Source organism: Oryzias melastigma, linkage group LG24, assembly GCF_002922805.2.
Source record: "Oryzias melastigma strain HK-1 linkage group LG24, ASM292280v2, whole genome shotgun sequence".
Classification (NCBI taxonomy): domain Eukaryota; kingdom Metazoa; phylum Chordata; class Actinopteri; order Beloniformes; family Adrianichthyidae; genus Oryzias; species Oryzias melastigma.
Genome location: NC_050535.1, coordinates 6,016,267 through 6,032,516, shown reverse-complemented (window position 1 = coordinate 6,032,516; position 16,250 = coordinate 6,016,267). Strand labels below are relative to the sequence as shown.

At 37.3% G+C, this 16,250-nt stretch overlaps 2 protein-coding genes across 2 annotated transcripts in view; both read left to right on the top strand.

The window, feature by feature from the left end:
- The window catches only part of ppp2r5a (protein phosphatase 2, regulatory subunit B', alpha isoform), a 30,961-nt gene extending 22,664 nt beyond the window's left edge, over positions 1-8,297 (top strand). Inside the window, exons 5-13 of the mRNA XM_024291250.2 lie at positions 30-160; positions 2,091-2,150; positions 3,427-3,535; positions 3,789-3,842; positions 3,986-4,036; positions 4,117-4,236; positions 4,307-4,434; positions 5,163-5,264; positions 6,531-8,297. Coding sequence (XP_024147018.1) covers positions 30-160; positions 2,091-2,150; positions 3,427-3,535; positions 3,789-3,842; positions 3,986-4,036; positions 4,117-4,236; positions 4,307-4,434; positions 5,163-5,264; positions 6,531-6,762 — 987 coding nt within the window. The 3' untranslated portion in view covers positions 6,763-8,297. The remainder of the gene's footprint in view (positions 1-29; positions 161-2,090; positions 2,151-3,426; positions 3,536-3,788; positions 3,843-3,985; positions 4,037-4,116; positions 4,237-4,306; positions 4,435-5,162; positions 5,265-6,530) is intronic.
- Positions 8,298-11,204: 2,907 nt separating this feature from the next.
- Positions 11,205-15,908, top strand: opn8c (opsin 8, group member c). Its single transcript, XM_024291399.2, has 4 exons — positions 11,205-11,568; positions 12,511-12,804; positions 12,875-13,206; positions 15,453-15,908. The coding sequence occupies exons 1-4, from the start codon at positions 11,466-11,468 to the stop codon at positions 15,906-15,908; spliced, it is 1,185 nt and encodes a 394-aa protein (XP_024147167.1). The 5' UTR covers positions 11,205-11,465.
- The last annotated feature ends 342 nt before the right edge of the window (positions 15,909-16,250 follow it).

The following is a 16,250-nucleotide window of genomic DNA, read 5'->3' as shown; positions in this document are numbered from 1 at the left end:
TTTTTTTTTTTTTTGCTCCATCTCTGCAGCTGCTGGAGCTTTTCGACAGCGAGGATCCACGAGAGAGGGACTTCCTGAAGACCATCCTGCATCGGATTTATGGAAAATTCCTCGGCTTACGAGCTTTCATCAGGAAGCAGATCAACAACATTTTCTTGCAGTCAGTTTCACTTTATTTTATATTTTTATCTCTTTATATTGGGGGCAGTATGCCCAAAATGTAAAAAAATATAAACTAGAGGATTTAGGAAGTAGTTTCTGTATCAAACCCAGGGGGACACAGATCTTTAAAAAGTATTAATTTTAATTTAACTAAAATGAAGCACTCTGATGTGGGTTTTTTGGGGTTTTTAACATGTTTTAGTAGCATTTTTCTAATGATGGAGGACATATATTTAGAAAATTCAGACCCTGTGTCTGAGTGGTAAAATGACACTAGCATCATAAGCTAATAAAGGCTAACGTATTGCACAAACAATCCAAAGTTAAGCCTTCATTGCAAATCTCATCACCAGGACGGAGTTCGCTGGATTTAATGTCAATTGCACTAAACCACTGCTGCCGAACTTCTAAGTCCACTGGAAAGTTGTGCAAGCCTGTAGATTTTGGACAACCGAAGGCAACACACCTACGAGCCATGCTAACGACCACGATAACGACTGACCGTTACGGGCTCAAAGATGGGCGGGGCTTTTATACTAGAGCTGGCGTGAAACTTCTGAAATGACATGGGACCAGTTGACCAGCTGACCAGTCACAAAATTCAACTGTAATACCTCGTTCTAACCTGTAGGGGGCAGCACACAGATTGTTTTAGACTGATTTCAGGAATTAAATATGTTTATTTTAAATTGTCAAAAAATGTGGCACTTTTAAAGCCCCATTTATAGAGGTTAAAGTTGATTTAGTGTTTGCTAAAAGAAAAGAAACCTTACCCTTTAAGCCTACTCAGTTCAAACCAACAGACTTTTTCAGTCTAAATGCACCCTTAAACTCTGGTGAATGGTTCCCAATTTTTTCTCATTAATGCTACGTGACTTACTGTCCCTAAACAATAAAAAAAACGTTTCCAGGATGTGCTTTGCCATAAGGTGGCGAGTTAGTCGTAAATCGTTTAACCTCAGCTAGCTAATTAGCTCATCTGTGCGAGAAAGTGGGAAAGTGCAAATTCATGGAGGAATATGGATGAAGCAAACTTCACGGTTTGCTGAAAGTTGTTTCAATTTGGCAAAACGGGGGGATCGAGGCGGGCGGATCGCATGTGTAGAGCAAAAGACGGCAGACTCTGGCGGTTTATTTTGTTTCCTTTGTACATGCAGTCTTGAATGAATTAAAAAAATGAACTGTAGACACCCTTCAAACCTGTTCATTGTACTTCTTCAGCCAGTTTTCAACAAAAGGATTGAAGCTGGGAGGGGAAGAACTCCACAGTCTTACACAGAAGCCCATTCTCTGGGGACAGTCAAACCAGGACACTTTGCAGAGCCGAGCCTTAATGAATGGTCAAACGCAGAGGCCGGAACAGCAGGTTCATTAATGAGGCAGTGCAGCTATCGCTCATGCTGGCTCATGATCTCCAGTCCTAAAACGCTGTCTTGTTTACAAAAGACAATTTTTTTTTTTTGGCAAGAAAGAAAGGCTTACTCAGTTCACACACCAGCAGCACTGTTTGGTTTCAGCGTAAAGTTTTAGTCCGACTTTTACTTTTCATTTTTACGTCAGGACCGCGGTTATGGTGTTCGGTCAGGCGTGCCGCAGCTTTACTGCTCCTGTTGCCGTGTGACACAGACAGGGGACAACTGATGTCGTTTCTAACCGGCGAGGTGGCAAAACGGGCGCACCGGTTTTTGACCATCTGCCACGACGGATATAAATAGTGCCACAGTTGTCAGGCTCTCTTTGTGCATTGCATGGGTGCAGGGATACACCAGTATCCCCTACAGAACAAATGTGAATGAATCATGGGTCACAAGATCGTAAATGTTTGGTCTCTTTTTGTTAATGTTAAATTGAGGTCCACAAATATGAGTTTTATTCTCATTTACAGAAATGGTATTGTGATAATTTGGACTTTTGTTCATGTACTGCAGGTTCATATATGAAACTGAGCACTTCAATGGTGTTGCTGAACTACTGGAAATTCTGGGAAGGTAAGAAACCCAATTGATTATTTGGTTAATTTTTACTTTTAAAAAAGAGAACTAAACCTCTGCAGCTTTAAAAATCTGCTGCTTTTCCTCAGCTTTTTTATTATTATTTTATATAAGAAGTTAAAAGGAAGAAAAAGCATTTAGTATTAAAAAACAAAGCTTTTTTTAAATAAATCTGGCAATGTCTAGTCTAGGATTCTGCAACCTGCGGCTCCAGATCCACATGTTCTCTTTTATCTCTCCTTGACCAAACATAAAATAAGTCATGGAGACTGCTGATTCAGCCATGATGACCATCTGAGTCAGCAGATCGCTGATAATGGCTGCATAACCAAAACTACCTAAAGAAAACAAATAAACAAATCCTGCAAACTAAGACTACCAACCCCAAACTAAAATACCAAAACCCAGTGGTGTAAGACTGCTCATAAAAAAGAACAAAAAAATAAACTAAAAATAAAATAGCATTTTTTAAAGTAGGGATTACTTAATTGGCATTTATTAAATTTAGATTAGTTAAATTGCACATAGATGATAAACTATGTAGGTTTTTACATCCCTGTTGACCTGAAGACGTCTTGTTTTTAAAATTACCTCCAGAATGCACAGATTTTATATACAAAGCAAACTTTGGTAAAAAGTTTGATTTGTTATGAGTTAAAAGCGCATATTATTTTAAGCTGCACAACACTGGTTACTACTAGCTGTCCAGAGCTGCACTGAGATGATCCTGGTTGGCACAGATCATCTTTTAAATTTGAAAATAAGTTAAAAAAATAAATCACACTTTGAGAGATGCTAGGTTCTTTGTATGTTTTTGCTTTTGTTTGTGCCAAAATTAGACATAATTCATATTTATTATTTAAAAAGAAAGAAGGTCATGAATGAAATCTAAATTTCTTAAAAGTTTAAGTAAGACTATACGGCTCCTTCTAGGATTTAATCAGTAGAAAATGAGGCCAAATTGCTCTTTTATTGTTAAAGGGTATATATATGTATACTTATGTTGTAATAAATGTATACATTTTTGTGATTCCGTCAACAGGTCAAATAATCATGAGGGGATTTATGGTTTTTAAGCTAAATTTGAAATTATTCATGTTGCCACATTTTTTCAATTTTATTTAATCAGTTTTATTTATTTTTTGCGAGGCCAACACTCTCATTTTTTAAAAAGTTCATCCCCTTTAAAATATTTAATAATATGTATTTGTCATTGCTCATTTAAAACCCTCTCTTTCTCTGTGTGTTCTGCAACTTCCAATCTTGTTTCTAGTATCATCAATGGGTTTGCGTTGCCTCTGAAGGCCGAGCACAAGCAGTTCCTCATGAAGGTGCTCATCCCGTTGCACACAGCGAAGAGCCTGGCGCTTTTCCACGCACAGGTAGAAGCAGATTATTCTTTCTTTTGATGCTTTGCTTCTTTATTTTAAAATATTTTGACTTAAGGAGCGTCTCACAAAAAACGTTTATTTTTAAGCGGCACCGCTCAGTGATTTGTCATAACGGGATATTTTTTTGAGGTCACAGTGGAAATTGATTTAAATACTTGCATAAATCCAACAGCATCTTTATTATTTTTTTTGATGTAAAAACAGCCTTTGTTTACTTATTAATTCTGTCCTTTGTGCCGCTCAGCTGGCGTACTGCGTGGTCCAGTTCCTGGAGAAGGATCCCACGCTCACAGAGCCGGTACATCTTTTTTACCCTTTCCTCCCACTCCATGCACAGAATCTCTGGATTAGTCTGCACTGCAGAAAATGTAGTGAATGATAGGAGAAAAAACACCCACTCAAATAGATGTGGAATAGAAATTCCCTGATTTTTCTCTGCAGGTGATCCGGGGTTTGCTGAAGTTCTGGCCTAAAACCTGCAGTCAGAAGGAGGTATTTAACTCTTTTTTTGTGCGTACTCAATCAATTGTGCAACCGGTGTGGACTTATTTTCTCTTTATTATTTGTTCTAGGTGATGTTCTTGGGTGAAATCGAAGAGATTCTGGATGTCGTTGAACCAACCCAGTTCAAAAAAGTCCAGGAGCCGTTGTTTAAACAGATTTCTAAGTGTGTGGCGAATGCACACTTTCAGGTATTTTCAGATTTAGCTGAATTTAAACCTTGCGAATGGGATCCGCTCTGAACGTCTACTGTCCTCACAGGTAGCAGAGCGCGCTCTGTACTTCTGGAACAACGACTACATTCTCAGCCTCATCGAGGAGAACATTGACAAGATTCTACCCATCATGTTTGGCAGCCTGTACAGAATCTCTAAGGAGCACTGGAATCCGTATGTTAATATTCCACCTATAATACTCATAAAATGTGCAGCAAAAAAAAAGGACAAAAACATTTACAGAAGTTTGCATCACCAGACAGTCCAGGTTTATTTTGCCTGCAGGGAAATGTGTTGCTGTCTGCAAGAACAGTTAAGCTTGTGTTTGCATGTACACACTGCCGACAAAATGGTGCCTCAGTTTCATATGAATGTGTAAGGTGACATTAAAACATATTTCTGCATAAACTTTCTGAAATAATAACCTTTTTACCACTTTCTCGATTATTTTAGGTGAGTATTATCCTAAAAATGTTTTCATTTAATAAAAAAAAATATTTTTTTTTTAGAAAAGTGTTGTTTTCTTTGATCAAATAATAGTTTTTCTTACATTAGAACAAGAATTGTCTGACTTTTTGTAGATATTTCTTTAACTTTGAAGGTGAGCTTAAGTTAATTAAGAAACTTCACATTGTAATATATGGTGGTTCCTCATTTATTGCATGAGTTATATTCTAAAAATAAAAAAATAACGATTTGAAACCTCTCACTAAACACTCAGACATGAACATTTTTACACTACTTTTAATTTTGTTTAAACTCCCAAATAAGTCCAGCATTATAGAAGCTGCACACATCTGTTTAGGAGAGATGATGATTCGGCCAATCAGGATGCAGAACACAGTTTAAAAAAAAATAAAATATAAAAGCACTGAAAGGTGAACTGCTGTCTTGTTTTTCAGGACAATTGTAGCTCTGGTTTACAATGTGCTGAAGACGCTGATGGAAATGAACTGCACGCTGTTCGACGAGCTGACGTCCTCCTACAAAGCAGACAGGCAGAGGTTTGTCACGAAGACCCGATTGATTAACACTCTTATAAAATAAAACCTACGTGTACCACAAAGAGCTCTGACCTTGTCTTGAAGCTATAATGCAGATTTTTCCTGATAAAGATGCTGCCTGGATCCACTTTTCATTATAGCTTTGAAATAAGCCGCAACCTGCATCCGTTTTTATTATTCTTATGACTCACATACTGTAAAATGTATTAATAAACTTGTAATAAGATTAATTCCATACAGTGTTGCTTGGATTCTCAAACGGCTCCAACAATTGTTCTGCTTCTCCTGGAGGGCGTTTCAGTTTAGTGGTGGTGATCACGCTGTAGCATTATACCTTATTCCAGAAGAAGAAGAAGAAAGTATGAGCAAAAAGCGACGAGAGAATCTGGCCACAGAGAGAAAATATGGCGCTCAAAAATGAATAGCCGGGTGTAGTTATAAAAATTTGCACTTTTGTTAATATTGACTTGAAAGAAATAAAACGATTAATGTTCTCTGTCCCATTTGAAGCTCATCTTGCACACTAAACTTCTACAGTTACAGTTTATTCAAGCGAATATTTCTGAAACGTTTTTAAAATATCTTTTTTGAAAAGGTTTCCTAAAGTTTAGGAAATTTCTGTTTACGCACCCGGCTAAAGTTGCAAAATTTCCACTTCTGGCTTCAGATTTTTTTTCTTGCATGTGAGCATAAGCCCATCAAAAACTGTGCTTTAGAACCCAAAAATATATATTCTTAATATAGTTAAAAAAAAATCATACCTGTGAGTATATTCAGATGTTAATTTTGTCAGCAATGTATGTTTACGTCGACTGAGCGTTAGCATTAGCCGTCCTATGGGAAATCCCATTATACGTTAGCATCAAGCTAGCAGACTTCAGCATTGTTAGATCAATCTCTACGTTTATGGATCAATCCTTGATCTATTAAGCTTAGATTGATTCATTGATTACTTTTATCAACCCCTAATGATTCTTGTTAGATTTCTGCCAGGGGAAGTTTTGTATCTATTCTGACCAATCTGGTCATTTTGGAGCTTAGTGGTTGTTTTTGAGTTGGCCGACTATTTTTCCTGCTTTCACTGTTTTTATTTTAAAAGCTAAAGTGGTATTGATTTAGAAAACAAAAAGCTTTCCTTTTGACTGATGCCTCAGAAATCTGTCTTCTAAAACCTGGAGAGCTTATTCATTTTTACTAACCATAATAATCTCCAAATACTGTTCTTGAACATCCTGATGGAACTAGTTTGTTTTTGTTTTTTTTTAGGGAGAAGAAGAAGGAGCAGGAGAGGGACGAGCTGTGGAAGAAACTGGACCAGCTGAAAGTAGGGAGCGCTCCTCTGGTCCAGAACAACAGCCACAGCCTCCCCAGTGTCCAAAACAACAACAACAACAACAGTAATAACAACAACGGGAGCCAGGAGACCACCACCACCACAAGCGACAAAGACCTTGCCGTCACTGTGGAAGTCGAGGACAGCACCCCATGTGCCAAATGACAGTAGAAACCAGATTTTCTTCTTGGGGTTCCGTAACGGTTTGCCGGACCGTCATGGGGGAGGCGCAGCGGAGACGACACAAACGACACCTCAGCAGTATAATAAATCTACTTTAGCGAGTGCCAGTGGTTCTTTTGGCCGTAAAGAAATCTAAATGTTCCAGACTCTCTTTGGATGTTACATTGTGGCTGCAGTACATCGTCTGAAGATATCTCCTTTTCACCTTTTAGTTTCTTAACTGATGATCTTCTTTTTTTTTTTTTCTTGTATTCAACGTATGATACATGGGACGGGAGAAAAAAAATGACTTGAATTTAATGTTTCTGATTGTTCTCCATTTAGAAAAGGTCAATGGCTATTTAAAGATGTCTGTTTTTAATGTGCTTTTTTCGTCGTCGCTGCCAACACTCGGGTGCAAAACCTTAAAACTCAGATGTTGGGAGTGTTTTGTGCAGATGGGACCAGATCCTTATACATAACCCCCCCCTCATATATATATTTATATTTACAGAGACCCATTTATATGTAGAGAGGATTGATTTTAAGGACCAGAATAAGCCTGGGCACCTCCTTGTAGAGAAGAAACCTGTTGGGAGATGATTAAGCTAACCACTTACACAGAGTTCTGACTCTGGGAGTGACTCTGCTTTATATTATGAATTAACAGGTAAGATAAAATATATTTTTCAAAATATTTTTTTGTGATGCATATTTTTCTTCTGGGTGAAAACATGAAGCTAAAGCATTAGGTGCCTATATTTATACCGTTATTCATGTTGAAGTATTGAGGAAGGGCTTTAAAAGATGAAGCTTTTTTTTTTTTTTTTTTTTTTTAAATCAAATGAATAGTTTTTTCCAATTTGTGGATGTTTAAGTACGGGCCACTCTTTAAATTAAGCTTAAAGTGCTGCAAAAATCTGTTTTATATTTGCAGGTTTTATGCATCGAGGAGGAACCCAAAAACAGTTGTTGCTTTAATCTCCGATTTAAAAAAAAAATGACAAAAACTGACATGAAATTGGATGTTGAATGTACATTTAATAATGCTAAGTTTGAGGGCTGCTTACAGGGAAATGCCACTCAGCGCCAGATTTTATGCTCAGTTTAATACTTGTGTGGTTGAGGGAGGTGTAGTCAGTGCTTATGATGGGTCTGAAAGCAAAGGCTGGAACTTGAGAGTTTTTTTTTGTTTACCGAGGAACACCCCAAAAAACATTCTGCTCTAATAAAGAAAATCCCCACCAGAAAATCTGTTCATGCCTGTTTGCTGTGTAGACTTTGTAAAGTTTTTTTTTGATGTTGGAAGCTTGTAAAAATGTGGTCATTTTCTCGGAGATGATTGATGATACGGACCACATTCCTCTCTGGACCTCACTGTCTGTTCGGCTCCTTTCGGTTTCTGTCAGGTCCGGTTGTCCCTGATGCCTTTCTGTCAGTCTAGCATTCCAGCCTCAGAGAAACTGTTGGGAACCTGTTTTGTAATCACAGATCTTCTATAGGTTTCACCATTGAATAAAGTCTACTTTATCTTTCTATTCTTTTGTTTCTCTCTGTTTTTTAATGCACGAGTTGCAGTGGGGGATGAAAGTCAGCAGATGATGCAAAGATAAAACATTTCAGATGTTTTTTTTTAAGGATATTTAAAGACAAATTTGGGATTTTTTCTGTTTAACCACATTTTGAAAAAGGCAATTTAGTCAGGAATATATTTCAATTAAAATTTAAATATTTAATAAACCAGATCAGATTTTAAAAAACGCATGTACAAACAGAAAAATCAAATCAACAACAGAACAAATTAATCTTTTTAAGCTTTTATTATGTATAAAATAGTAATCTTTACTAACTTAAGTGAATATATTTGCAAATTTTTCATGTTTTTTTTTTTTAGTGGCCCTAATCCTCTTCCGTAGTTCTTCAACCCTTTTTAAAGCTAATTCTTCTGCTCTACTGACTGCACTGTTTGTGCGACAGCACCTCCTGCTGGCAGAAAGGTGTAACTGAGCAAATACAAACTTCCTACCTATCAGCATTAGATTAAAAAAAATGATTCTACATCTCATGATTGAATAAAATTTTGATTTAATTATTTGAAATGTTGGTAGTTAATTAATAAAATCACTAAAACTTTTATTTTTTACTTGTGGCAGCATGAAAAATAGTGAACAAAAGAGTGTTTTGTTTCTATTTTTCATATCTACTATTTTCCTTCAGTGAGTCATGCTTGAATTTCGGACACTTTGCATGTTCACAACTGATGGTGTTCGATGATTACGCTGCTTTGGCTACAGTCTAGCATTTCCAGTCTAACAACTTACTGGGGCTGCGCTCGCATATATATTTTTATTTCCACTTTCTCTTAGGAACGTTTCTTTAGTCTAGCCTGAAGTTTTTTTTGGTTTTCAAAGGATTTACAGTTGATTGAAACTTATTTTTTTAAAAATGTGAAAAACATGGATTAACAATTGAAGCCTCAAATACTATTTGGTATTCCCACAAATTCTTAAAACAAGTTTAAGACTTTGAATAAAATGATGTAATTAGTAGGACACACAAGTCAGTGGATGTCTGAGTTTCTTCAACTATCAGTCCATCTTCATCGTCTTCAGTTTGTGGGGAGAGCAGACAATTAGAGATGATCCAGAGAAACTCTCTCCAGTCTTGCTATAGGAATGTAGATCAGGGGTGTCAAATTCAATCGCACATGGAGCCAAAATCCAAAACACACCTTAGGTTGCGGGCCGAACAGGATAAAAATTCATTGAACGCCCTAAAACTAAAACTTTAAAGCTTTAAAACCATAGCTTTTTAACATAATTGTGAACTAGATATGTAGCATTACCTGCGATAATGCTAGTGTGGATGCTGTATGTGGCCACTGAAGATGCTGAAGCTGATAGCCAGCTAAAAATATTAGCTAAATACCAAATTAGCCTAAAAAACTAAACTAAAAAAAACTTAGATGAGCCAAAACAGCTAGCATGTAGCTGAAAAAACAGCTAAACTTTAAAATATCCTTTAAAAAAAACTGAAAAAAACGTAAATTAGCTAACTCAGCTAGCGTGTAAAAATTAGCCTAACACCAAAACACCCTAAAAAACTTATAAAGGAAAGCCACATTAGCTAAAACAGCTAGCGTGTTGCTGAAATATTAGCTAAACTCCAAAATAGCCTGAAAAATCTTAGTAAACCCCAAAATAGTCCAAAAAGCTAGCAGAAAGCCGATTTTTAAAACTTTAACTTTGTAACATAATTATGAATAATAAACAGCCAGGAATATTATTTTAGAATAAATCAACTTAAACCTTAAATAACTTTCAATATTTTACTCTTCATAAAAATATAGTTTGTCAAAATTATACAAGTTAGAAATAAGCTCAAGATAACACCAGTTATTAACACCATTAATAACAATAAAATAAAATGATCTGGAGTGCCGGATAGAATTACCTGGAGGGCCGGATCCGGCCCCCGGGCCTTGACTTTGACACTTGTGATGTAGATCCTCCAGCGTCTTGCATCTTTCCCAGGTTCTCAAATCATTGGGAAATGTCCAGAATGCTTCTCCAGAATGGTTACCCAGGAGGAACTTTCTACCAATAGTATGAACCAATATCCTGATCAGGTTGTACAAAGACCAGACAGTCTTTAGTCTTTTATGAACCATCAAGAAGTCTGAGATGCTGAGATGATCCACTGTTCCTAATATGTAGTCAAACACAACTCTTTAAACTGAGGGAAACTTCTGCAAAAACATCAATGGCTCAGACTAAAAACAGTTCTTGTATTTTTTTTCAAATGTCATTAATAATAAGTTTTAATCAAATATGTCAAATATATTGATTTATAAAAAAAAGTGAATTTATTTTTGATGTTTCTGATATTTTTGATACTTTTTTTTTTTTTTACCCAAGATGGAACATATTACAATCATCCACCAGGGGGCGACAAATATTTCCTTTTTGGATTTTGACTCTTAACCTTTAAAAAAAAAAATAATAAAAAAAATAAAAAATAAGGATTGTATTGACAGAACCTTCCATTTTTTATTTTTATATTTTGCAGTAAAAAAATCTAATTATCTGGGAAATTAAAACATAAGTGTATTTTTTAACTGGCTGCAATAATTAAAAACCATAACATTATATTTTTGGGGCAGCGTGATGAGATTTTGCATTTTAGCTTTTTGGAATGCTAAAATCCTCAAAGAAAATTAATGTCTTATTTATATTTACTTGTTTTTTTTAAAGAAAAGCAACTTATTTGTTCCAAAAATAAAAGAAAACATTACATAAAACTGCACAAAAGCACAAAAATGTATATATTTTCTCAATTTAATCCATAGTTAGACAATTATTTTATTTTCTACAATACAAAATAAGTGCTAAAATGTATGAAAGTCAAATTTTGCAACTTAAATAAGAAACTAATGAAGAGGAGTGGGCATGTATAGCTTTTAGGTTCAAATTCTTTCTTTAGTTGCTTTCACTCATCAGATTGTTACTCTGACATTTGGAGCCTGTGGGACGCAGTACTTGCTGGAGCTGTAAGACCTTGCTTCACGCCACTTGAGCTTCTGGATCACATCGCATCATCCTTATTTCCAGTAGACCTCACGTTACCATGGTGACACACCCTCCTCTTGCATAAAAGAAAGTCGGCGTCCTTGCAGACATTTGGCTTTGACAGACAGCAACGCACCGATGCCTCTGAACTCCTCCGATGGAAACCGAACCAACGCCGCGTTCTCCTCCAAACTGAGCCCAGAGGCTGATCTATGCGTGGGACTCGCCATCCTCTCTGTGGGTATGCACATTTTCCACTCTGCATTTATTGACCTATTAAAGATGCTCAACAATTTTATTTTTTTCAACTAAAGCTAAAAACAGAAGAGATTAATAAATATTAAGGCACAGAAATTATCCGGTTTTAATAAACGTTTGTTGCAACAACTTTGGAGAAATATAACATTTTTACTGTTTTGACAAAATTACAATTACCTTACTTTGATAGGTTGAGTAATGTTAAAAATCTATTTGAAAGTTGCATTTTTAAACTTAAAAAACACAGTCTTTGTTCCTGTTTGGTTATAAATAAATAAAAAAAAACACATGTTAAATATTTTAAAAGCTTTCAATGTGCTCTTTATAACAAAGATTTTAGCTAAAGTTAATTTTGCCAACATGGAAACATCCTTTTTAGCATTTCTTTTCTCTCTCTTTTATCACTTAAGATTGAAAATTTATTGTAAACAAGTTTCATGTCAATAGAACTTTTAGTACATTAAACATGAAATATGATATTGTTGTGTTCACTTTGACACCTCTCTAATATGGAAAAGTTTTAATTTGTTGTTTTACCTTGAGTATTCTGTAAAGCACGGTGGTGGTAGTGTTATAATTTGCCATTCCTGAGTCCCATGGGGTCACATCGTTGCTGGAGCCTAACCACCTACTGTTGGGGGGAGGTGGGGTTTACCCAGTTGGCTGCAGGGTCATACAAGGACACACACTCATATTCACACCTAAGAGACAATTTTAGAGTCACCAATTAACTTATGAAGCATTTTTGGAGTGTGGGAGAAAACCAAAATGTCCAGAATTATGAACTTTAGTTTGAGTTTTGCTTTGTCACAAGCAGAAAGATCAATGAAGATTTGTGGTCTAAAGCATATGCATATAGATAAAAAGATAATACTAGACGGAAGTCTAATGTGAATTTTTGTTATATCTGAGTGTAATCTTGCAGTTTTGCTGTCTGTCGTGGGAAATGGGCTGGTGCTGGTCATCTGCTACCGCAAGAGGAAGAAGATGTCGGGCTCGGAGTTGCTGTGCATCAACCTGGCTGTGGTGGACTTCCTCTGCTGCGTCTGCTTTTACCCGTTCTCCATCGTGTCCTCGTTCCACCACGTGTGGCTGGGAGGGAACGTCACCTGCATTTACTACGGCCTCGGCTGCTACATCTTCGGCTTGTGCGGCATGTTCACCATCACCGCCATAAGCATCATCCGCTACCTGAAGACCTGCTACAGTCTGGCTCACAGTGAGAGTTGCTGCTATTGATTTAGTATCTGACTCAAGTAAGACGTCCTAAACTGTGATTCGTCTTTCAGGTTTTTGGCTGAAGGCGGCTAACATCCGTCTGCTGTGCTGCATCATTTGGCTGGTCTCTGCGGTTTGGTCCAGCTTTCCTCTGTTTGGTTGGGGCGAGTACGTCCCTGAGCCCTATGGGCTGTCCTGCACCGTCGCCTGGAGGGGCTATCACACATCCACGAAGGACGCCTTCTATGTCATCTGCTCCTTTGTGTGCTTCACTCTGGTTCCAGCTCTCCTCATTGTGGTGTCACAGTGCAGCATCCTCTACAAGGTGTCTCGCTTCTCCTATGAACTGTCTGCAAAAGGCATCCGAAACAACCTGCGCCACGCTGAAAAGAGGATATCTATGGTGAGGAGTGGTTTCGCTCTGAATAATCAAAGGATTTGACTTTATTTGAAATAGAAAAAGTTTCAGAGATTGCCAGGATTTGCAGCGTTTAGAACTTTTTTTAAGGAGATAATATAAATTAAAATCACGAGCGGTGTTGTATTGCCTGATATTGCCCTTAAAGCCCTCTTTGATCTGACCTCATTGGCTAAGCGGCTTCTACACACGCTTTTACTGTCCGCTTCTCCATGTGGTCAGCGCTGGACGTAACAAAATGGTGAAAATAGAGTTTATTTCAAAATGGCGGATTTTCTGATGGTTATATTTCCATAGAAACATATCTTTTGGTTGCCTGGGGGTGGGGACGTCAATTTTTAGAAAAAAAAATTCTGCTTAACATTTTGTACGCATATAATAGTTCGTGTGACGCACCAGATAGTAACTAAAAAAACAGACAAACAAACAATATATGTATATATATATATATATATATATACTGTAAATGTATATAAATTTTTTGTAAAAATTGAAAATACTTCAATTTTTAGACAAAAAAATCTGGTTAGTATCTGGTGTGCAACAGATAGCAACTGGTGCAAACCAGATAGTAATTGATTTTTTTTTTTCAAAAAATAAAAATAAAAAAAGCATTTTACTAAAATTTTTAGAAAATCAAAAAACTGGCTGATGTTCACCAGATAGCAACTGGTGCGCACCAGATGGCAACCGCTCTGCACCAGATAGTAACCGGTCCGTACCAGATAGCAACCGTGTAGACCAGATAGCAACTGGTGCGCACCAGATAGCAACCGGTGCACACCAGATAGTAACCGGTGCGTACCAGATAGCAACCGGTCTGTACAAGATAGCAACCGTGTACATCAGAAAGCAACCGGTGCACACCAGATAGTTACCGTCGCACACCAGATCGCAACCGTCGCACACCAGATAGTAAGTGATGAACACCAGATAGTAACCGTCGCACACCAGATAGTAAGTGATGCACACCAGATAGCAACCGGTGCACACCAGATAGTAAACGTGCACACCAGATAGCAACCGGTACACACCAGATAGTAAACGTGCACACCAGATAGCAACCGTCACACACCAGATAGTAAATGGTGCACACCAGTTACAAACCAGACAAAAAAAGTTTTAGTTCATTTATTTATTTATTTTTTACTTTTATGTCACTTTTGGGGCTCCCTAAGCTACAGCCAGCAATTCATGTATTTAATTTTCACAATAATGCGATAACAAATGTGCAAGCAACACGGGAAAGTCACTTTTGCTTGCTTCTCCAGGCTAACAAAAACTACTACTTCTAATTCTGACATTAGAAGTCAAGTAGCATGCTCAAAGAATTAGGAGACAATAAATCAAAAACCCCAGAAGATTTTTTTTTTTTTATTCTAAATGGCGGCCACTTTCTAAGGTCAAAGGTCAACAGGTTGACCCTCAAATTAAATAGAGAATTAAAGGTAAAGATTTCATTAATTGAAAATTTTAAACGAGCAACACTTCATGTTTGAAGGAGGTTGTGAAAGTAACCGGAGCCAAAGACACCAAGTAACCACTTGGTGGCAAAATTGACAAACTTTCCAAACACTGATTGCTTCTAATTGCTTCTAGAACATTTTCCTTCTTCTTCTTTTTTTTTTTTTTTTTTCGGACACTGTCCCGTGAGTGAAAGTTTCTTGACTCATTCCATTTTTTTTTCTTGTTGATTAGAGAATCTCTGACATCATGTCAACATGGAGACAGCAGAGATCATGACCCAATCTGGCTTTAAATCAGCCAAACAAACCACTGGTTGACTCACTCCTCTGCTGCCATTGCACACAGCCTAATCAACAATATTTCCTACTGTCTTTGTCTTCAAAAACAATTTCCATTGTTTAAATCTGTGACTCTAATCATTAAATGTGACATCCCAAAAATAAGAGAACCCAATAAATCTCCATTTAACGCTATTTTTATACGTTTTTTCCCCCACACATTTAAAAGTCTATTACACAACCCTGTCAAAGACTTTCTGCTAAAAGCAATTTTTTTCCACATTTCCGCAGATGATAACCATCTATCTATAATTACCCTTCTGTGGTTACCCGGGGAGTCAATATTTTTGGTAACAAAATGATTCAACTGTTAACTTCTATTGTAAAAGAAAGAATAGGTCTCCTGAGAAACCACCCCGATGTGTCATGTTGGTTCAGAAATAGTCTGCCGTTGCTGCAATTTAAAATTGTGACTTCCTCTTCTAGATGTTCTTCTGCATCAGTTTTGGGTTCGTGATCGCCTGGGCGCCTTACGCCGTCGTGTCCTTCCTCTTCATATTCCACAAGGAGCCTCGGTACATGGCGGCGGAGGGCTTCGTCCTCCCTGCTCTCTTCGCCAAAAGCTCGCACATCTACAACCCGTTCATCTACTTCTACTTCAACAAGACCTTCCAGCAGGAGCTGCGCCGCCTGCTCCTGGCGTCCTACCACAAACTGACGGGAAACCGGGTCGGAGTCCACTTTTCCACGAGCCAGCAGGCCCCACATCCCATCCACATTCAGCTACAGGAGCGAGGCGGCGTTCAGAGGAGACCGAAAGCGATGCACAGTAGAGGTGCACACAGCAGGCAGATGTTTGCATGCTGGGAGTCGGCGGCAAAGAACGCGCACGCCATCATAGACAATAACCAAAACACAGACTACCAGGCAGCTTCTATATGAACTCTGACCTTCTGATACACCTTTAGAACACGTAAATGTTGGATTTGTACAATACTGTGTAAAAAAAATCCAAAAAATCTGTTCAATCTAATGGATCTGCATGAATTAAAATTGATTTTTATTAAATAAAAAAAGCATCCTTTCATTTTTGGTGCTATTTATGAATTATTGTAATTCTTGTCACAGAAACATAGACAATAAAAGAAAAAGCTTTCTCAGTTTCATGAACTTTCCTTTAGGTGAATGCTGAACTTCCATTATCGTCCTGTTATATTTGTATACTTTTGATGTTTTACGTTCAACAAAAGCTGCATTAAAGAGCTCCCAAATCTCTACTTTCCA